The 22,924-nt window shown below is 42.5% G+C and overlaps 2 protein-coding genes across 2 annotated transcripts in view; one reads left to right on the forward strand and one right to left on the reverse strand.

Annotated features, from left to right (window-relative positions):
• The window catches only part of LOC132837101 (histone H4-like), a 468,073-nt gene that overhangs the window by 65,613 nt on the left and 379,536 nt on the right, over positions 1–22,924 (forward strand). The window lies entirely within an intron of this gene.
• Positions 898–1,758, reverse strand: LOC132837142 (histone H3). Its single transcript, XM_060856843.1, has one exon. The coding sequence runs from the start codon at positions 1,740–1,742 to the stop codon at positions 1,332–1,334; it is 411 nt and encodes a 136-aa protein (XP_060712826.1). The 5' UTR covers positions 1,743–1,758; the 3' UTR covers positions 898–1,331.

Raw genomic sequence — 22,924 nt, forward strand, 5'->3', positions numbered from 1 at the left:
CAGCTGCCGGACTAGAATAGTTAATGTGGAGCTTTTGCAATAAGGGAGCACGGTATTAAAATAATATCAGAAGACGTTGTTCGTTATTAATACGCTCACGGCGAAGAACGTTCGTGAAATCCTCACAGAGCTGAATGAAGACATTCGGCCCATCGAGTCTGAACTTGCCCTCCAAAGAGCAATTTAGATCCTTCAAACAGCTCATGGGCTCACTTCTCCTAAAGAGAGACTGTGTGAACTGTACTTTTATAATCTAAAAGCAAATTAACGATGAAGTACGAAAGCATTGTTGTCTATAAAACTCCCTTCTCTAATCTACATCTCGGTGAGATGTCCAAATCTGAAGGAAAACGGTTGATGATTTGGCGCCATGTATTCCCGCCTGCCTTCTCAGCAATGATCATACAGTAGTCATGGTTTGGAGATGCCGGTGTTGGACTGGGGTGGACAAAGCTAAAAGTCACACAACACCAAGATATAATCCAGCAGGTTTAATTGAAAGCACTAGCTTTCGGAGCGCCGCTCCTTCATGACAACCACCAACTAAATCTATTGGTTAGAAGCTTTCAAAAGCCTTGTGGTTTGTGATTTTTAAACAATGATCATATAGTTACATCTAGTGGGAACGCCAAGGGAGACAATTAGAAGAGAAGGGATTTAATCCGGAATACTCCACTACCTTAACATATGATGTACAAATTACATTGCAGTTTGTATTCTTTTCACTGCCGCTGAATGTATTACTCACTGGTGTTTAACATGCTCACTTTCTCTCTCGGAATAAAGACTCGGTCTCGAAAAATTGACTCACTGGTGAATTTTTTTTCAGATGCAAATTAGGAAAGGGAGCAAGGAACGATTGGACTTTTTTTGTAATAAAAACAAATCACCGAATAAGAATTCACGCATTCTCCTCTGGCATTTTGGCGGGATTTTCAATTCGAAATAAAAACGTTTGATCTCTCGGCGCCAAATCTTCTCCCGCGCACTTCTCCACAAGGAGAACACATGTTAACACCGCGATAAACAGTGAGGAGAGAGGGCTTTTGTTGGGGGAATTCTTAATTGTCTAGTAAAATTACAAATCTCTAATACCATACTATAATAAATTCTGCCATCACCGAAGACTTCGGCCGCTGTATTTTAATTGGCGCTGACTGACTCCAAATCAATACTTTACTCAATCCCTATTTACTTCACAGTTTTACAATTACAATATTAATGTACCACATCGTTTCCCGCTCTCTCTCGATGGTTTAGTGGCTCTGAAAAGAGCCGTTGTGTTTCTCTCTCTCTCTCGGGGTGAATGTGCAGGGCCGGCCAGGCTCCGTTTAGGCGCGCTCCCCGCGGATCCGGCGGGCCAGCTGGATGTCTTTGGGCATGATGGTGACCCGCTTGGCGTGGATGGCACACAGGTTGGTGTCCTCAAACAGCCCCACCAGGTAAGCCTCGCTGGCCTCCTGCAGGGCCATCACCGCCGAGCTCTGGAAGCGCAGGTCGGTCTTGAAGTCCTGAGCGATCTCTCGCACCAGGCGCTGGAAGGGCAGTTTGCGGATCAGCAGCTCGGTGGATTTCTGGTAGCGGCGGATCTCCCGCAGAGCCACCGTGCCGGGCCTGTAGCGATGAGGCTTCTTCACTCCGCCCGTGGCCGGAGCGCTCTTGCGGGCCGCTTTGGTCGCCAGCTGCTTGCGGGGAGCTTTCCCTCCGGTGGATTTGCGCGCTGTCTGCTTGGTTCTGGCCATTCTCTTCTACTCTCTGTAACACACACAGGCTGCTGCTGTCAATGCTGAGGCTGCTGCGGTGCTGCCTGTTTAAGGGAATGGAGAGCCCGCCCTAGAGCTGGGATTGGATACAGCCCTGTCCCTCAGCCCACAGAGAAACACCTCCGGAAGGGACAGAAAGGGCAGGACAAGAATTGTTGGAATCTGATTGGTTCAATTGGGATGTCAGTTGGTCAATTTGAAAATGCCCGCCGAACTCACCCTCACAAACACTGAAATTAAATTAAACATTCAAACGTAAAACGCCATAAGTCTGCAACTAAAATAAAATTTAATACTTCGTAGTATTTCTTCAAAACCTACTTAGTGTCAGCGCAGACAGGAGGCAGGATCATTGCCTGATCTGTCTGTAACAGGCGGGAGGAAAGGCGGGGTTTGAAACAGCCCAGACAAACTGATCAACCGAATTTGTACCGGCCGTGATTCAATCTAAACAACCCCGCCAATTTAAACATCTTAAAAGCTAATGCAGTGTCCACCGATAAAAGGACAGAATATCACTTTATCCGTTATTTTTATTGCCCCCAGATTGTAATTAGCCCGAAGACAATGTGGAATTGCTGCCTGAACTGTCTGTAACAGGCAGATGGAAGGAACACGCCATGAAAACATGCGCAGCGTCCCAGAATCAAAACTGAACAAAGTAACATTCCTGAACGGGTCAGTGAAATACAAACACTACAATATGTCACACTCTTGACTGGGTAGGGTTATAAATAGCGAAGTGAAATAACCAAGTGGAGATCAATAAACCTTCCCTATGTGATACCTTCCCCATTCACAGGTCTCCGCTCTCGTAAACCATGGCATGAATGTGTATTCGATTTATTCAGATCAATTAATATCTAGGGTAGGTCTGCGCTCGGCGCCGGGACAGGGAACATTGGATCAGGGCTCAGCTCTTTCCTGAGACATGTGGGTGGCTCTGATAAGAGCCTTTGGCCTCAGATGGGTATATATTATACCAAGTGGTCCATTTCTTTGCTGCTGTCTTGGTCACTTTCGCTTTGGGCTTGGCCTTGCCTTTAGCCGGTTTGCTGAGGGGTTTGGGGGCTTTAGGACCCTTGGCCTTTTTCACCTTCTTCACGGGAGTGCGTTTCTTTGGCGCTGCTTTGCTCACCGCTTTCTTTGGCGGTGCCGTCTTCTTGCCGCTCGCTTTCTTGGCTGGGAATTTCTTCACGGCCGGTTTCTTGGCGGCCGCTGATGTTCCCGCCTTCTTTCCCGCTTTTGCCTTGACTGGATTCTTTGGGAGTTTGAAGGAGCCGGAGACGCCCTGGCCCTTGACCAGAACAAGGGAGCCGTTCGCCAGGCACCTCCTGATACTCATCTTGATCTGTGTCTTTCGCTTTCCCACATCGATCCCGCTTCTCTCCAGCCCCTTCTTTACTGCGGACAGAGGCGTCGCTTTGAGATCCTTGATATCCCCGACAACCTTCAGAATCAACTCTCCCAACCCGGGACCGGGTGGTTTTTTCCTGGGAGCCGCCGCCTTCTTCTTGGGAGCCTTGGCTTTGGTGGAGGAACCGTTTAGGTGGCTACACTTTCGCTCATTTTTTTTAATTTCAAAAAATACACTTTATTCATAAAATAACTTGGTGGTCTGTACCGTTGGTCATGCCATATATCCGTAACATTTGCATACAGAGATCAGAATTTGTCATTCATATATACAGGTCTGTACATTTTTCAATCATATATCCATATATTTAGCTGAGACGTCAGCGGATGCCAAATGACTGCCCCCTCTTCTTTGGCAGGCAGATGTTACACGGTGGTCTTTCCTCAACACGTAGTCGTGGACCTTGGAATGTGCCATCTGCAACACTCAGTCGGGGTCAACTGCTTCACCTGGAAGATCAACAGGTTTCGGACCGCCCAGAGAGCGTCCTTCACCGAGTTGATGATCCTCCAGGCAGAGTTGACGTCCGTCTCGCGTCCGGGGGACAGACCGTAGAGCACGGAGTCCCGTGACACGGCGCTGTGCAGGACGAACGACAAACACCACTGCATTCCTCTCCAGACTTCTTCTGCATAGGCACATTCCAGAAGGAGATTTGGTATTTTTAATTTACGATCAATATGAACAAATTGATCATGCTGTTACACTGTTATAACAATATGAAGTAGATATTGAGTTCAGATGTAGAAGCAAAATTGGACATTTATGAGTAATTGAGCAGGACAAAATTATTCTTTTGATAAATCGTTGTCCTGTACAAAGACAATAATCAATGTAAATTTCAAATGAACCTCTTGGTCAAGCCGGATCTCCAGAGGATGTTTCTGGAGAGGATGCTTAAGCTCATTCACATACGTACATATACATCTGTGTCTGTCCCTGTCTCTCTCATTCTCACTCTCAGCCTGGTGTTGATGAAAGCACACTTGATGCGCGCTCCCATTCTGCCTGAGGGCCTCAGTAATGCAGAAGCATTTCCATACTTTTTTAATGTATGGAACACTGATTGATAAGACATTAAACCCACCTCATAAAGTGTATCAAGTCATGACATGTAGAACTGGAATCACATAGAGACATACAGACAATGTTGGTGTTATATAGACCAGTACCACTCTTCAAAGTGATACAGATTGGTGCACAACAGAAACCTCACTCTCACTCAGCCAGTTAATGGTAAAAGGGGAGAAAAAGTGCAATTTAGGCCCATAATTACTTCCAGATATGGACAGTCATAAATTGACTGACCAAATAATTAATCGCTTCAGAAGATGTTAGTGTTAGATGTTACATTATTGTAGTGCCCAGCAGCAACTGCCAAAGACTACTGCACACACAAAATATAAAAAGAAAACTGAAATTGAATACAGTAAAATTCAGATTCTTGGCAAAGATAAGTATTGAACCAACATTAATCCCTCAATCGCACAGATTTATCAAATAATGAATGGGTTTATCCTACACCCTGCTGAAAAAACACAACTGAACATAGAAAGAGAATGGCATCCATATACTCAACTTGTCACTGTTGCACAGAGAGCAAAACTGGCACTCTAGGCATTCAAAGGCCGATAACTGCAGTACTAATCTCAAATTGGCATTTACACCGAGACACTGGCAGTGAGTGAAAAAAGATTAGAATCCCAATAATTAGTGGAAACTCTTATGGAGAACAGAATAAGAATAGAATGTCCCAGTGCAGACACAATAGGCTGAATGGCTGTACCAATTCTGTGATTGAGTCATAAATCACAAAATGCATAAGAGATTAAGGCCCATCTCAACACCCTGAACACTATTATCACAGATTGAATCACAGTCACAGAATTTTATTTTCTAATTCATTCATGGGATGGGGGCATCACTGACTCGGCTAGCATTTATTGCCCATCTCTAACTACCCCTGCAGCCACGTTGATGTGGGTCTGCAGTCACATGCAGGCCAGACAAGGGAAGGATGTCAGTTTCCTTCAATCAAGGACATTACTGAACCAGATGAGTTTTTCTGGCAATCAACAATAGATTCATGGACATCTGTAGACTCTTAGAATATTATTGGCTGCCAGAGAATTAAACAAATTTGATATATAAGAGTTGAAAGTGACTGGAACTCATTGAGAACTTCACTCTCACAGTCACACAGCAGAAACTGGCATGTATAGATCAATTCCTAAATTCACACATGGACACAGCAGAAATTGACATGTATACATCAAGTCCTAAACACTCATATGGACAAAACCCAAACTGACAGGTATCGATTAATATCTGCTCTCACATATTCACGTTGCGGCAACTAAAAGGGAGAGAAAAATAATCATGCACATACACATATAACAGGTACAGGTTGATAACTAGACTAACACATTCGCATAGCAAAACCTGACAGGTACAGTATGATCAATGAATTTGCACATTTATAAACAAGAAGCTGATAGATACAGATTAATAACTGCACTCTCAGATGCACAGAGCAGAATCTGACAGGGACAGGTTGGTAAATAACTCTCACATGCAGTTGGCAATAAATTTCAGAGAAAGATTGATAACTACACTCTCATTCATAAAGCAGAAACTGACAGGAATAGATTGATTATGCTCCCAATTTCAAATCACATGAATTGACGTGTACACTTTGATAATGACATTCACATATTCACAGAGAAGAAACTGACAGGGAGAGATTGATAACAAAACAAAAATTAGTGGAAAATTCACAGGTCTGGCAGTGTTTCAGGTCTAGTGACTAGTCCTCGGAACTGAGGCTGGCAAAGATGATGCACACAATGTGGTCTCCTCGATGTTGGGGAAACTGAGTGTAGACTGGGTGTCCTCTGTGCAGGACGCCTACATTCTGTCCAAACAAAGAGACCCTGAGCTTCCAGTTGCCTTCCATTTAAACACACCACCATGCTCCCTGGCCAAGATCTCTGTCTCAGGCTTGCTGTATTGCTCCAGCAAAGCTCAGTGAAAGCTGGAAGAACAGCACCTCATTTTCTGCTTGGGATCTCGACAGCCTTCTGGACTCAACAAGTACAGGACTTGAAATCTGACAGTTATCCACTCCTTTCTCTGTCCTATTGTTCTTCGTTCTTTGGACTCTATCTCCATCTGACTTTTACTCATCACCCTTCCATCCACCCTATCTTCCATATAAAAACTAATATTTTCCTAGCTACCACCAGAAAATACAGCAGTTTGAATACACCACCCAACAAACTCAAGTACAGCTTCTCTGCTGTTATCAGACTTTTGAATGGACTGCTCAAATTTTAAAGGAGAAAGTGGGTACTGCAGATGCTGGCGATTCGAGTTAAGATTAGAGTGATGCTGGAAAAGCACAGCAGGACAGGCAGTACCCAAGGAGCAGGAAAACTGACATTTCTGACATTCCTGATGAAAGGCTTTTGCCTGAAACATCGCTTTTCCTGCTCTTCGGATGCTGCCTGACCTGTTATGCTTTTCCAGCACCACTCTAATCTTGGTCAAACTTTAACGTTAATCTCTCTCTCTTTGCAGCTTTAATATTGTGTTGCTGATTCTGTTCTATTACCATGATGCATTTTGTATGATATTATCTGCCTGTAAAGCACGCAAAACAATACTTTCCATTGTATCTCAGTGCATGTGAGAATAATAAATCAGATCAAATCAAATAGATAACCATACTCTCAGAGAGCAGAATCTGAGAGGTACAGGTTGATAACTACAGTCGCACAAACTGACAGGAAAAGATTAATAAATATACTCGAACACTGACATTACAGAGCTGAAAATGTGTTGCTGGTTAAAGCACAGCAGGTCAGGCAGCATCCAAGGAACAGGAAATTCGACGTTTCGGGCCGGAGCCCTTCATCAGGAATTCCTGATGAAGGGCTCCGGCCCGAAACATCGAATTTCCTGTTCCTTGGATGCTGCCTGACCTGCTGTGCTTTAACCAGCAACACATTTTCAGCTCTGATCTCCAGCATCTGCAGACCTCACTTTTTACTCACTGACATTACAGAGCCTGACAGAGAAAGATGGATAACTAAACTCTAACATTCACAAAGCAGAAACTGATAGCGACAGGTGAAATCTCAGCTCTCACATTCCCATAGTAAAAACTGGAAGGATTGACAATTACATAAACATATTCACCAAGCAGAAACTGACAGCTACAGATTGACAACTATATTTATGTATTCACATGGCAGAGTTTGAAAGGTACAGATTGACAACTACACTCACTTTGACAAAGAAGAAATTGACAGGTAGAGAGTGATAACTGTACTCCCACATTCACATCACTGAAACTGACAGCTACAGTTTGATTAATACATCCATATTCACAGAGCAGAATGTGATCAATAACTGTATTCACATATTGACAGGGAAGAAACCGACCAGGACAGATTGGTCTCTACACTCTCATATTTACATAGTCGAAACAGGTTAAAAATGATACTCTGGTGTCAAATAGCAAAACCTGACCAGTACTGTTTGATTACTGCACTCACATATTGATATAGCTTAAACTTACAGGTAGAGATCAATAGCTACATTCACACAGAAGGAAGTGATGGGTACAAATTCATGGCATTTAATATTCGTACAGCAGAAACTGACAGGTAGAAACTAATAGCGAAACTCACATGATCATAACTGAAACTGACAGGTTCAGGTTGATAACTACACTCTCAGACACACAGCAGAAACTGTTCTGGACAGATTGATAAGCAAATACACACATTCACAGGGCAGAAACTGACAGGTATATATAGATAACTAAACTCGCATATCCACATCGGAGAAACACATAGGGACTGATCCTATTTATTTGAAATGTATGAAATGTCAGTCCCTGGCAGTTTCCTCTATGTGGATACACGAGTTCAGTTATCAATCTGCACCTGTCGGTTTATGTTCTGAGAAAGTATGAGTGTAGTTATCAGTCTGTCCCTATTTGTCTTTGTGATGAGAAAATGTAAATATATTTACCAGAGAGTGACAGGGACAGATTCATAACTGCATTCACTCACCTGTATGCACAGATTATACTGATTGTAATTATCAAACTGTAATTATCACTCAGATATTTACAGAGCAACATTTAACAGGTACATCTTGATAATTGTTCTCACACATTAACTGAGCAGGAACTGACAACTATGGATAGATAAGCAATCTTTCATATCCAGACATGCACTCGCATTAGATTATCCCATTTGTAGAGGTGTCGGTTAGTATCTGGTCCTCAGTGAATTGGTACAGATTTTTTTGATACAGTCACCAAAGAGCAGCTCAAGTCTAGAATAGAATTAGCCCTGTGGCCCTGTTGGAATTGCTGTCTTGAAGGAAAAACAGCTTAATGATTATTAAATTATTACATTGATTTAATGTTGATATACAAATGATGTCTCTTCTGTCTTCCTCCAGACAACTACTTGAAGGACCAAGACAGTGTAATATCCTTGGTACAAAGCCAAGTGTGATCAGTTCCTTCTAACAAACAGCAGGTATGTTACTGCAGTCAGACTGAAGAACATCCTTTCTGTAGTTACAGAGCAGATTGAATTAAACACACATTGACTCAATTTCCAGAGAGAAATTTTCAAATCAATAGGAATCATATCACAGAAGAATTACAATTCTTTTTCTCCCTCACCATTCTTTATGTACATTACCCCATTTGCCAATAATAGTTACAATTCACAGCCATAGAATTATAAAGATGTACAGCATATGTAAAGATATCTAAAACTAATCTTGTCCTGTTTGGCAGCACTTCAGTGCCCAGATAACTTTCAAATTTTGGAATTGTTCCAGCCTCCAGCACTTCCTCTGGCAGCTCATTCCATATACACACCACCACCTGCATAAAAACGTTGCCCCTTAGGTCTCTTTTAAATCTTTTCCCTCTCACCTGAAACCTATGCCCTCTAGTTCTGGACTCCCCCAACTCAGGGAAAATACCTTCTCTATTTCACCTATCCATGACCCTCCTGATTTTATAAAGGTCAGAATTTTGTAAAGGTTATAAAATTCTATAAGGTCACCCCTCAGCCCCCAACACTCCAGGGAAAACAGGCCCAACTTCTTCAGCCTTCTTTTTCGCTCAAGTACGCCAATCCTGGTAACAAGCTTGTAAATCTTTTCTGAATGTTTCATGTTTCACAACATCCTTCCGATAGGAAGGAGACCAGAATTGGACATAATATTCGAATAGCGGCCAAACCAATTACCTGTATAGCCGCAACATGACACAGATGCTGGAAACCAGATTCTGGATTAGTGGTGCTGGAAGAGCACACCAGTCCAGGCATCAGGATTCCTGATGAAGGACTTTTGCCCAAAACAGCAATTTTACTGCTCCTCGGATGCTGCCTGAACTGATGTGCTCTTCCAGCACCACTAATCCAGGACCCCTATATTCTATGTTTTGACCAATAAAGAAGAGCATACTAAATGCCTTCTGAATTATCTTATCGACCAGCAATTCTACTTTCAAGGAACTATTAACCTGCACTCTATGGTCTTTTTGTTCAGTAATACTCCCCAGGACCTTACTATTAAGTGTATAACTCCTGCCTTAATTTGCCTTTCCAAAATGAAGCACTACAAATTTATCTGAATGAAACTTCATCTGCCACTGCTCAGCCCAGTGGGCCCATCTGATCATGTCCTGTTGTACTCTGAGGGAACCTTCTTTGCTGTCCACTACTATGACAATTTTCATGCCTTCTGCAAACCTTTTATGTTCACATTCAAATCATTCATGTAAGTGATGAAAAGCAGTGAACCCAGCACCAATCCTTATGCTCATGGCAGATCACAGGTCTCCAGTCTGAAAGGTAACCCTCCACCACCACCCTCTGTCTTCCATATTCAAGTCAATTCTGTGTCCAAATTGCTAGTTCTCCTTTATTTTCATGTGATCTGACCTTGCTAACCAGTTTACAATGTGGAAACTTGTCAAACGTCTTACTGGAGTCCACATAGATCACGTCCAATGCTCTACCCTAATCAATCATCAAGTCAGAGACGGACAGCATGGAAACAGACACTTCAGTCCAACTTGTCCATGCCAACCAGCTATTGCAACCCAATCTAGTCCACGTGCCAGCATCCAGTCCATATCCCTCCAAACCATTTCTATTCATACATGAATTCAGATGTTTTTTAAAATTTGCAATTGTACGAGCCTCCACCACTTCCTCTGGCAGCTCATTCCATGCATCTATCACCCTCTACATGAAAACCTTGCCACTTAGGTCTCTTTTACATCATTTCCATCTCACCCTAAATGTGTGTCCTCTTGTTCGGGACTCCCCCATCCCAGGGAACATACCTTGTCTATTTCTCCTATCCATGCCCCTCATGGTTTTATAAACCTCTATAAGGTCACTCGTCAGCCTCCGACTCTCCAGGGAAAACTTCCCAGCCGATTCAACTTCTCCTTCTAGCTCAAATCCACCAACCCTGGCAACATTCTTGTAAATTTTTTCTGAACAGCATCCTTCTGATAGGTCTCTTTGTTTAGCAACACTCGCTAGGACCTTAAGTGTATAAGTCCTGCTAAGATCTGTTTTCCAATAACTGCAGTACTTCGAATTAAACTCCATCTGCCACTCCTCAGCCCATTGGCCCATCTGATCAAGATTCCATTGTAACCTGAGGTAACCTTCTTCACTGTCCACTACACTTCCAATTTTAGTGTCACCTGCAAACTTACTAACTGTACCTTTTATGCTCACATAAAAATCATTTCTATAAACAACGAAAAGTAGTGGATACAGCATCGATCCTTATAGCACTCCACTGTCACGGGCCTCCAGTCTGAAAAACAACCCTCCACTACCACCCTCTGTCTTCTACCTTTTGAGTTCTATATCCAAATGGCGAGTTCTCCCTGTATTCAGTGAGATCTAACCTTGCTAACCAATCTCTCATGGGGAAATCCTCTTTGTTACTTCTTCAGAAAACTCAATTGAGTTTGTGAGTCATGGTTTCCTGTCTCAAATCAGTCCTTGCCTTTCAACATACACATAAATTCTGTCCCTCAGGATTCCTTCCAGCATCTTGCTCAACACCAATGGCAGGCTTACCAGCCTAAAGTTCCCTGGCTTTTCCTTACCACCTTTCTTAAATAGTAGCACCACGTTAGCCAACCTCTAGTCTTCCCGACGCCTCATCTGTGACTATCCTGATAAAAATATCCCGGCAAGGGACTCAGCAATCACTTTGGTAACTTCCCACAGAGTTCTAGCATATGCCTGATCAGGTCCTGGGGATTTATCCACATTTATGCATTTCAAGACATCCAGTACTTCTTCCTCTGTAATTTGGACATCTTTCAAGATGTCACCATCTATTTCCCCACATTCTATATCTTCCATGTCCTTCTCCACAGTAAACAGTGATGCAAAATACTCTTTTAGTATCTCCCCCATCTTCTGTGGCTATACACAAAGGCCGCCTTGCTGATCTTTGAGGGACCTTAATCTCTCCCTAGTTACCCTTTTGTCCTTAATGTATTCATAAAATCCCTTGGCATTTTCCTTAACCCTGTTTGCAAAAGTTATCTCATGCCCCCTTTTTGCCCTCCTGATTTCCCTCTTAATTATACTCCTACTGCCTTTTCCTCTTCTAAGGACTCACTTGATCTCTGCTGTCTATACCTGACATATGTTTCTTTCTTTCTCTGGACCAAAACATCAATTTCTACGTCATCCAGCATTCCCTCCACTTTCCAGACTTGCTGTTCCCCCTAACAGGAACAGACTGTCTCTGGACTCTTGTTATCTCATTTTTAAAGGTTTCCCATTTTCCAGCTATTCCTTTACCTGCAAGCATCTGCTGCCAATCAAAGTTTGAAAGTTCTTCCTAATAGTCAAGTCCACTGATATTTACACCATTTTTCAGAATTCATATCTGAAATAGATGCCCAGCAAAGGCATTAAATCTACATTTAATATGACATTTTTAAAGTTAAAATCAAGATGGAAAAGAAAATCAGACTGTAACATCATTCCAAAAACCATATATAACACAGATGTTAAATACAGAGATAGAAGGAAACCAGAAAAAAGTCACCAGTTTACAGGATGTAACAGTGTTATTAAGTTTATTAGTGATTGGGCAGGACAGAGTTAACGCTTTAATGAAAAGTTGTCACATGTAGTCACATGACAATTAAACAATGTGAATTCCAAACACCCATTCTCTGTCAAAGCCTGACAAATAAAACTACAGATGCTGGAGGCTGCAAACCAAAGGAGAAAGTGCTGAAAAAAAACTCTGTGTCTGGTAGCATGTGTGGAGAGAAAGCAGAGTTAATGTTTTGGAGCCAGTTACTGTTTTTTAGAACTGAGTTTCTCCAGCAATTTCTGTTTTTATTCCTCACAATAGGGAATAATTACTGTAGACACAGACACAGACACTGTAACTGATTAATTGAGAATTAGTTCAAAATACAAACATCATACTGCAGAGCAGGATTAACAGTTCCATATACACTGCAGGCAACAGAAAATCGAAATGAATATCACTCTCCCATGAAGTAATTGTAGTCTGCAGCAGTCAGAGACATCCAGCTAACAATTCTACTCCCATTCATACAGCATCCCATTTCCATCAGTGTATCATGGTGGCAGAGGAGCTGCCATCCCCACCTTTAGCACAACATCATTCTCCATTTCTCCAACTTGCGGGAACAGATTTTTTTAATCACTCTTACCTTCATCAAAAAGGCTTCTTGTGCCATTGTTTCAAATTAGCTTTCATCTTCTCCAAATCGCCCTGCATTCCTATGAAGTCTGATATAAAATGCAAGAAAACTCAATACCATTCTCTCAAATACTCAATGCGATCATATAATCGTAATTTGAAACAAGAGTAGAAAAGATTTAGTGAGATGATAGAACTTAGAACATGATAGCCCAGTACCCTATTGCATTTTCATCCATATGTTTATTCAATGACGATTTAAAAGCCCTTAAAGTTGATGAGTCTACTACAGTTGCAGGCCGAATATTCCATGCCTCAATTACTCTGAGTAAAAAAAAAGAGCTGTGCAAGAAAGACGGATCGCATCTAAATTGGAAGGGGGCTAATATACTGGCAGGGAGATTTGCTAGAACTGCTCGGGAGGATTTAAACTAGTAAGGGGGGGGGGGTGGTAGGACCCAGGGAGATGGTGAGGAAAGAGATTAGATTACATTAGATTAGATTCCCTACAATGTGAAAACAGGGCCTTGGGCCCAGTTAGTCCACACAAAACCTCCAAAGAGTAACCCACCCAGACCCATTCCCTCTGACTAATGCACCTAACTTTACATGCAATTTAACATGACCAATTCACCTAACCTGCACATCTTTGGACTATGTGAGGAAACCAGAGCACTCGAAGGAAGCCCACGCAGACACAGGGAGAATGTGCAAACTCCACACAGACAGTCGCCCGAGGCTGGAATCGAACCAGGTCCCTGGCGCTGTGAGGGACCATGCTGGTACAGTTGAGAACAAAGGCCAGTCAAACAGTTAAGGCAGGCAGGGACAAAACCAAGAACAAGGCAGGACTGTTAAATTAAACTGCATTCATTTCAATGCAAGAGGCCTAACAGGGAAGGCAGATGAATTCAGGGCATAGTTAGGAACAGAGGACTGCGATATCATAGTAATTACAGAAACATGGCTCAGGGATGGACAGGACTGGCAGCTTAATGTTCCAGGATGTAAATGCTACAGGACAGAAAGGGAGGCAAGAGAGAAAGGGGAGCATCAGTTTTGATAAGGAATAGCATTGCAATATCCTTCGGCACTGTCCACAACTCCACCAAACTCCCTGTCATCCGCAAACTTACTAACCCATCCTTCTACACCCTCATCCAGGTCATTTATAAAAATGATAAACAGCAGTGGACCCAAAACAGATTCTTGCAGTACACCATTAGTAACTGTACACCACTGGTAACTGAACTCCGGGATGAATATTTCCCATCAATCACCACCCTGTGTCTTCTTTCAGCTAACCAGTTTCTGAACCAAACCGCTAAATCACCCTCAATCCCATGCCTCCATATTTTGTGCAGTCGCCTACCATTTGAAAAATTGCTGAAAACACCTTATCTAATACTTTACTGAAATCTATATACACTGCATCAACTGCTTTCCCCTCATTCACCTGTTTGGTCACCTTCTCAACGAACTCAGTAATATTTGTGAGGTACTACCTACCCTTCACAAAGCCATATTGACTGTTCCTAACCACCTTATTCCTATTGAGATGATTATAAATCCTGTCTCTTCTAGCCTTTTCCAACACGTTACCCACAAGCAAAGTAAGGCTCACTGGTCTATAATTACCAGGTGATCTCTACTTTCCTCTTGAACAAGGGGACAACATTTGTTACCTTCCAATCTTCTGGCACTATTCTTGTGCACAATGATGACCTAATGGCCAAAGACAAAGATTCTGCAATCTCCTCCCTGGCTTCCCAGAGAATCCTAGGATAAATCATATCTAGTCTAGGAGATTATCTATATTCACATTTTCCAGAATTGCTAACTCCTCCTCCTTGTGAACTCATATCCCATCTAGTCTAGTAGCCTGTATCTCAGTATTATCCTCGCGAACATTGTCTTTTTCAAGTTTTATGGTTTTCCTTGACCCTTTCTGCCGAAGACTTCTCTTGTCCCCTCCTGGCTCTTCTTAATTCTCTCTTTAGGTCTTTCCTGGCTAGCTTGTAGCTCTCAAGCGCCATAACTGTGCCTTCATGTCTCATCCTAACATAAGCCTCCGCCTTCTTCTTGACAAGAGATCAACTTTCTTAGTAAACCGTGGCACTCTCAATCATCCCCTTCCTCCCTGCCTGACAGGTACATGCCAATCAAGGACACGCACTAGCTGTTCCTTGAATAAGCTCCACATTTCAATTGTGCCTATCCCCTGCAGTTTCCTTCCCTATCCTATGCGTCATAAATCTTGCCCTGCAGTATAAACAGATCCCCCTTTCCTTCATAAATAAACATAACCGAATTGTGGTCACTCTCACCAAAGTACTCACCTACCTCCAAATCTAACACCTGGCTGGGTTCATTACCCAGTACCAAATCCATTATGGCCCCGACCCTGGTTGGTTTGTGTTTCAGGAAACCCTTCTGCACACATTGGACAAAAACTGACCCATCTGAACTTCTCAACATATAGTTTTTCCAATCAATACTTTGAAAGTTAAAGTCCCCATAAGAACTACCCTGTTACACTCGCTCCTATCCAGAATCATCTTTACAAGCCTTTCCTCTACATCTCTGGAACTATTCTGAGGCCTATAGAAAACTCCCAACAGGGCGACCTCTCCTTTCCTGTTTCTAACCTGAGTCCATGCTACTTCATTAGAAAAGTCCTCAAACATCCTTTCTGCCACCGTAATACTGTCCTTGACTAACAATGCCACACCTCCCCCTCTTTTTTACCATCTTCTCTGTTCTTACTGAAACATCGAAATCCTGGAATCTATAACAGCCATTCTTGTCCCTGCTCGATCCATGTCTCCGAAATGGCTGCAGCAGCAAGATCCCAGATACCAACCCATGCTGCAGGTTCGCCCACTTATTCTGGATGCTCTTGGCTTTGAGGTAGACACACTTCAAACCACCTTCCTGCTTGTCGGTGCACACTTGTGACATTGAAACCATATTTCTGGCCTAACTATGCTCAACCTCTGGATACAGGAACTACAATTTAGATTCCCATTCCCCTACTAAATTTGTTTAAACCCTGCCGAAGAGCATTAGCAAACATCCCCTTGGATATTGGTATCACTTTGCTTCAGGTGTAGACCATCATTTTTGTAGAAATACCACCTACCCCAATTATCGAGGTATCCAAAACGTTCCATCCCACACCATCCGTTTAGTCATGTGTTCAACTCCTCTCTCTCCTCTCGCTATCATGTGGCATGGGCAACAAATCAGAGATAACAACTCTGTTTGTTCTAGCTCCAAGCTCCCACACTAGCTCCCTGACTTTCTGCCTTAAATCCCCATCCCTTTTCTTACCTATGTTGTTAGTGTGTATGTAGACCACAATGTGGGGCAGCTCCCCCTCCCCTTCAAGGATCCTGAAAACACAATGTGAGACATCATGAACCCTGGCATCTAGAAGGCAACACACCAACCATGAGTCTGTCTCGCTCCCACAGAACCTCCTATATGTCCCAACTATGGAGAACCCAATGACGAATGCACTCTTCCTCTCCCCCCTTCCCTTTTGAGCAACAGGGATAGACTCTGTGCCAGAGACCTGTACCCTGTATCTTACCACTGGTATGTTCCCCCACCTCCCCCACTAACAGTATCCAAAACGATATACTTGTTATTAAGGGGAATGGCCACAGTGGATCCCTGCATTGTCTGCTGGTTCCCTTTCAGCCCCCTGACTGTAACCCATTGGCCTTTCCTCTTCTACCTGACGAGTGACTATCTCTCTGTAACTCCTCACAAGATAACATAGATTCCTAAAGCTGCTCATTTATCTTTTTATGAGAAGAGTTCAAACGTTTCATTCTTCAAAAAAATTTAGTTTGTCTGTTCCAATTTCCACCACTGCATGAGAGAAAATCAAAGTCAATCTGCCTTCCTCCTCCCCTCCATAGAGCTACACAAGTGTCCGAATGATGGTGAGCTACATTACAATACAGTGAAGGGTAATTAACACACACCTTTTGATTAGATTAGATTCCATACAGTGTGGAAACTGGCCCTTTGGCCCAAACAGTCCAAACCGACCCTCCGAAGAGGAACCACCCAGACCCATTTCCCTCTGACTAATGCACCTAACATTATGGGCAATCTAGCATGGCCAATTCACCTGACCTTTGGACTGTGGGAGGAAACTGGAGCACCCGGAGGAAATGCACGCAGACACAGGGAGAATGTGCAAACTCCACACACAATTGCCCAAAGCTGGAATCAAACCTGGGACCCTGGTTCTGTGAGGCAGCAGTGGTAACCACTGAGCCACCGTGTCACTACTTCAACAGTCTTCAAATAATTATGTCACTGTGCACGGAAAAAATAAATAAATTATGACCTTGATCAGCTGGGTCAGTGGGCCAAGAGGTGACAGATGCAGTTTCCTTTAGATACATGGGAGGTGTTAGGTTTTGGTAAGACAAACCAGGGCCGGACTTATACACTTAACACTTGGCGAGTGTTACTGAACAAAGAGACCTCTCGGTGCAGCTACATATTTCCTTGAAAGTAGAGTCACAAGTAGACAGGGCAGTGAAGAAAACATTTGGCATGCTTTCCTTCATTGGTCAGAACATTGTGTGTAGGACTTAGGCTGTACAGGACATTCGTGATGCCACTTTTAGGAGATTGTGTGTGCAATGCTCATCTCCCTTCTCCAGGAAGGATGTTGTTAAACTGAGATGGTGCAGAAAAGATTTACAAGGATATTATAGAGGTATGGAATCATACACCATAAAAAGAGATCCTTCAGCCCACCATGTCCATGATATACAACAACAGCAAAGTGCATTCATCCCATTTACCTGCACTGGGCCAATAGCTGACTATGTCCTGGTTTCTTAAGGGCATGACCAGATGCTTCTTTCTGTGCTGAGAGAGTATTCCACCACACACTCAGGCAGCATGATCCAAACTTTACCCACCCTCTAGATCAAAATATTTTTTCTTAGATATCCCCTAAACTGCTTTCCCTGCACCTTCACCTTGTATTCTCTAGTCTCAGACTCATCTGCCATGGGGAGAAAGATTCTCACAATCTACTCTGTTTGAATCTTTCACAATTTTGTATATCTCAGTCAGATCCTCCCTCAACCACCTCTGCTCAGAGGAAACCAAACTCAGCTCATACAGTCTCCCCTTCTGATGAAGACTTTCCATCCTCTCCAGCCAATCCCATCCTTCTAATTGTGTGGTAATCAGAACTGCACACAGTATTTGATCTCTTTTATAAAGGCAGAATAAGACTTCCTTGCTCTTATATTCAACAGCTCAGGTGCTGAAAGGAAGCATTCTGTATGCCTTCTTCAGCAGCCTGTCTGCCTGTCAGTACACCTTCTGTGGGGTTGGGTACGTTTTGGCGCTGCCCTTTTGGCACTATCATTTGGCCCCGCTGTTTTGGCTCTAAACTGTTTTGATGCTCTTTACTTTGGCGCTGAGCTGTGTTGGCACCAATTCAGAATAAAAATAAAAGTCTTGTTTGGTGAAAGAAGAGAGGATAACTAACGACCCAATGTAATTTTCTCAGCTAGCAAGAGTTGATAGTCAAAGCTGTAATGACCCGCTGTAGATTCAAATCTCGTTTTTTTAATAATTTTCTCATTTTAACAAATGTTAATAGTCATCTACTGCCTTGATGATACTTAAGCCCTTCTGTCTTCACATTGGAAAGCTGTAATACAATTTTCTTTCTATTTTCTTGGAGAGTCCATACCAGAAATGGCTGAAAACATTCTAAGCAAAAAAGACAAACAAAAATTTTCACACGATGGTTATCTATATGTGTTTGATAAATGTAGCAAAATGTAGAAATTCCTTTTTATAATGAATAGGTTAAAATAATGAATAAAAAATAATTAGATTTCTTTTTTACAATGCAATAAAAACGAATTTCTTACGGGCTCTACAAGACAAGAGGCCAAAACAGCTCAGCGCCAAAGTAATGAGCGCGAAAACAGTTTAGAGCCAAAAGGGCGGTGCCAAATTGTCCCATACCACCTTCTATGGTCTATAGAGTTGTATATCAAGGCCCCTTTTGTTCCTCAGTACTGCCAAGGGACCAATCCTTCATTGTGTCATTCTTTGCCTTATTAGACCTTCCAAAATGCATTGCCTCACATTTATCAGGATTAAATTCCATCTGCCATTGCAGTGCCCAATGTTCTCATACTGTAGCCTGAGACCATCCCCCTCACTGTCGACAACGCCATTGACTTTCATGTCATAGATCAAAGAACAGTACAGCAGAGGAACAGGCCCATTGCACTCCAAGGCTGCACTGACACATATAACATTTCTGCTCGAAAAATTCATCTGTCGGCTTACTAATTATACGTTCATATCCAATTGTTAATATGTATGTAACAAGCAGCAAGGGTCCCAGCACTGATCCCTGGTCACAAGCTACCAATCACAAACACAACCCTCCACCATTATAGTTTGCGTCCTGTCTGCAACTCATTTTAGATCCAATTTGCTTGAGACTCCAAGAGCCGAGTGTGAACCAGTCTTTTATATGGGGCTTTGTCAAAGGCTGTAGGGGTGGCCTGTACCTGGCCAGAATAGAGTTGCCCATATCTGTTAACACAAACTGACCTTTAAGAATTAAACAGCAGGATGTGAAATGCAATGCAGGCAGAAACTACACCAAGCAGCTACTCGCACAGTAAGGCAGAATGATACCATTGAACAAGCCACTCTGAGGACAGTAAAAAGGACCCAGCCTGTTCCCATTCGAAACAGTTCTGACAAACAGATCGAAGATCCTATAAATGAGTAACTCCAGCCACATTAAATGAAAGGGTAATTGTTCCAGTTAATGAACAGATACTAGATGATAGTTAATGCCCATTAATCCCCTAAAATAGCTGAGGGTGCAACAGCTAAAGTTATCTTATAATACTCAGTTTCTTGAAATAAGTTTGAATATTCAGAATTAGGTTCTCGTAAAGAGACATAGCATCATCACCGTAGTTTCCAGCATAAAAAATAGATGCATAATACTCAAGCATTAAGTGGAAAAGAAGCATTTAAACCTGGAAATGAAGGTTAATTAGCTTTAGGTAATGACTTCGCTTACACCCAGAACACAATAGATTGCTCACAGCCCATTAAGCACAAAGTGCTAATAATTGGAATATCTAAATTACTTTACATTTGTAACTGAGTTTTTATAACAGAAATTAAAATGACATGTCTGTGACAAGTAAGTCAAAACAAACTGTCCTTTTGTTTTTCTTCATATATTCCCCACTGTCTGAATTATGTCAGAGGAGCGATTGATCTTGATAAAACAGAGAGAGATAAGGTAGACTGAGAGAAACACCAGGATGTATAGAAAATAACTTTGGAATGTGAATGAATAGGATGCATAGAAAGATCGCAAGATTACAGTGTCCTCTAAACTCTGAGAGGTCAGGGCATCCTAGGACTGTCCATAGAAATGCCCATCATTGATTAGGTGTCTCATTGAATAGAGTCCACTTGCCTGAATGCTGCCTGCCTGTCTGCTGAGTCTTTCCTCCCCGGTCAGGGGTTATGCTTCGATAAAGGCCTTATAGCAGTTCATGTAAACCACATCAACTGCACAACTCTCATCAGGATGTTCCATTGCCAGGACTGGAGGCTTTGACTTCGGGGGAGAGGCTGAACAGGCTGTTGCTTTGTTCGCTGGACTGTCAGAGAATGAGGTGTGACCTTTGAACAGGCGGCACAGTGGCACAGTGGTTAGCACTGCTGCCTCACAGCGCCAGGGACCTGGGTTCAATTCCCACCTCAGGCGACTGACTGTGTGGAGTTTGCACGTTCTCCCCGTGTCTGCGTGGGTTTCCTCCGGGTGCTCCGGTTTCCTCCCACAGTCCAAAGATGTGCGGGTCAGGTAAATTGGCCATGCGAAAGGGGTATATGTAGGGGTATGGGTGGGTTGCGCTTCGGCGGGTCGGTGTGGACTTGTTGGGCCGAAGGGCCTGTTTCCACACTGTAAGTAATCTAATCTAATCTTGTAGATGGTATGCACTGCTGCTATTAGGCATTGGTGATGGAGGTTGAGAAAATCATGAGGGGCATGATAGGCTGAATAGCCCTGGTGTTTTCCGAATGTGGGTGGGTGCAAAAATAGAGGGCACAGGTTTGAATTGTGGAAAATAGATTTTAAAAGGGCCTGTGGGGTTACTCTATCACATAGAGGGTGGTGCTTGTATGGAAAGTGTTACAAGAGGAAGTGGAGGTGGTGGGTACAATTACAACCTTTTATAGGTACCTGGATATATACAAGAATAGGAACAGTTTCGATGGATATTCGCCAAATGCTGGTAAGTGGGACTAGCCATGATGTGGAGGTGCCAGTGTTGGACTGGGGTGAACAAAGTTAAGAATCACACAACTCCAATTTGTCGTACACCAGGTTTGTTTGGAAGCACCAGCTTTCAGTGCACTGCTCCTTCATCGCTCTGAAAGCTAGTACTTCCACGTAAACCTGTTGTACTATAACCTGGTGTTGAGATTTTTAACTTAAATGGGACAAGGCCAGATTAGGATCTCTGGTCAGCACTAACAGCTTGGACCAAAGGATCTGTTTCTGTGCTGTATAACTGTGTGACTCTCTGAAGGCCACACCTTGATATCACTCCTCCCAGTTAGACTCTGCACTATCGGAGGTGCAAAGGTCCATTGCTTTTAGCTCCTTGACTCTGAAGAACAGCACAGATTCTTTCTGTGACAATGTGCTGTGGTTTCACTTGTCTGTGAATCCTACAGATACAGTCAAAGAAAATAAGATCTTGCCCATTCACTTCAGGAAACATGAACTGAAAACTCTCTCCTTTTGCTAACTGGCTGCCCATTTAACAGCAAACATTTAAACTGCTCAGTAACACAATGCAGGAAGATTGAAGCAGGATCAATCGAGTGTGGGCATCTTTCCTGTATCATAACAACTGTTCCTTTCAAAAATCATTTTTATACATAAAATCAGTGCGTGTACACAACAGCCCGAGTAGTCAGCATTAAATTTTAGTTTCCAAGTTTTTCACTAGACAACATGGCACTAATCTGTTGACAGTCTGTCACATCTGAGTAGAGTTTTGAAGGACAATAAATCATATCACAGTCCAATTAAATAGCACAGACTGCCAGGGAGAGAGTACTTCCCAAGTATACAAACCGTACAAGTGAATGGAAGAAACAAGATTAGTTCTGCATTCACAGAGAAGATAAATAGTTGCAGACTGCACCAGTTATTGTCCTTATTTACATAATGAAGGACTTAAAGGAAACTGATGGTTTCTGGATGCAACAAGGAGTGAGATGGTGCCATACACAGTGGATACAGAATAAATTGCAAAACACAGAAATACTGTCAGGTTAATAGGTCCATAGGCAAAAATAGAAAACTCAAGCCTACTAGGACCACCATTGGGAGAGTACCATTTCCTTAAATTCAACAGGAAAGGTGAGAGTGAAGTATGTCAGTCCCAGTGTACAAGAGAACTTCCTATAGAATTTTAATGCATAGTATAGCGTTGGTCAAAAACTAAATTCCACTTGTTTATTTGGAAGTATTGAACCCATTGCATGCTAACAATGTATTCCACTTCAATAGAGAAAGAAGCAAATAAGTATTCAGGTTAATTATTTCTTCAATTATCTCATCATGGTTCAAACTTGCTGTTTGACTCTATCACTGTATGTAATTCATGTATCAATTCTGTTCGTCCAAACTGGAGGAATTAGCTAGCAGGCCAAGTGTCAGATTGAAACAAATATTGCAATTTAATTTGTTTCCACAAAGTGAAAACAGAACATATCTCATACAAAATGACTGAATTAATACTTTGTTTTCAAGTGGTCTAAAGGGAATTTAAATATTAATGTGAAAAGGTACACATTTAGACAGTTCCCCGGAGATTATTGGATACAGAATGCAAAAGCCCCCATAAAGTGGTCTTGTCAT

Source organism: Hemiscyllium ocellatum, chromosome 49 (assembly GCF_020745735.1).
Source record: "Hemiscyllium ocellatum isolate sHemOce1 chromosome 49, sHemOce1.pat.X.cur, whole genome shotgun sequence".
Taxonomy (NCBI): Eukaryota; Metazoa; Chordata; class Chondrichthyes; order Orectolobiformes; family Hemiscylliidae; genus Hemiscyllium; species Hemiscyllium ocellatum.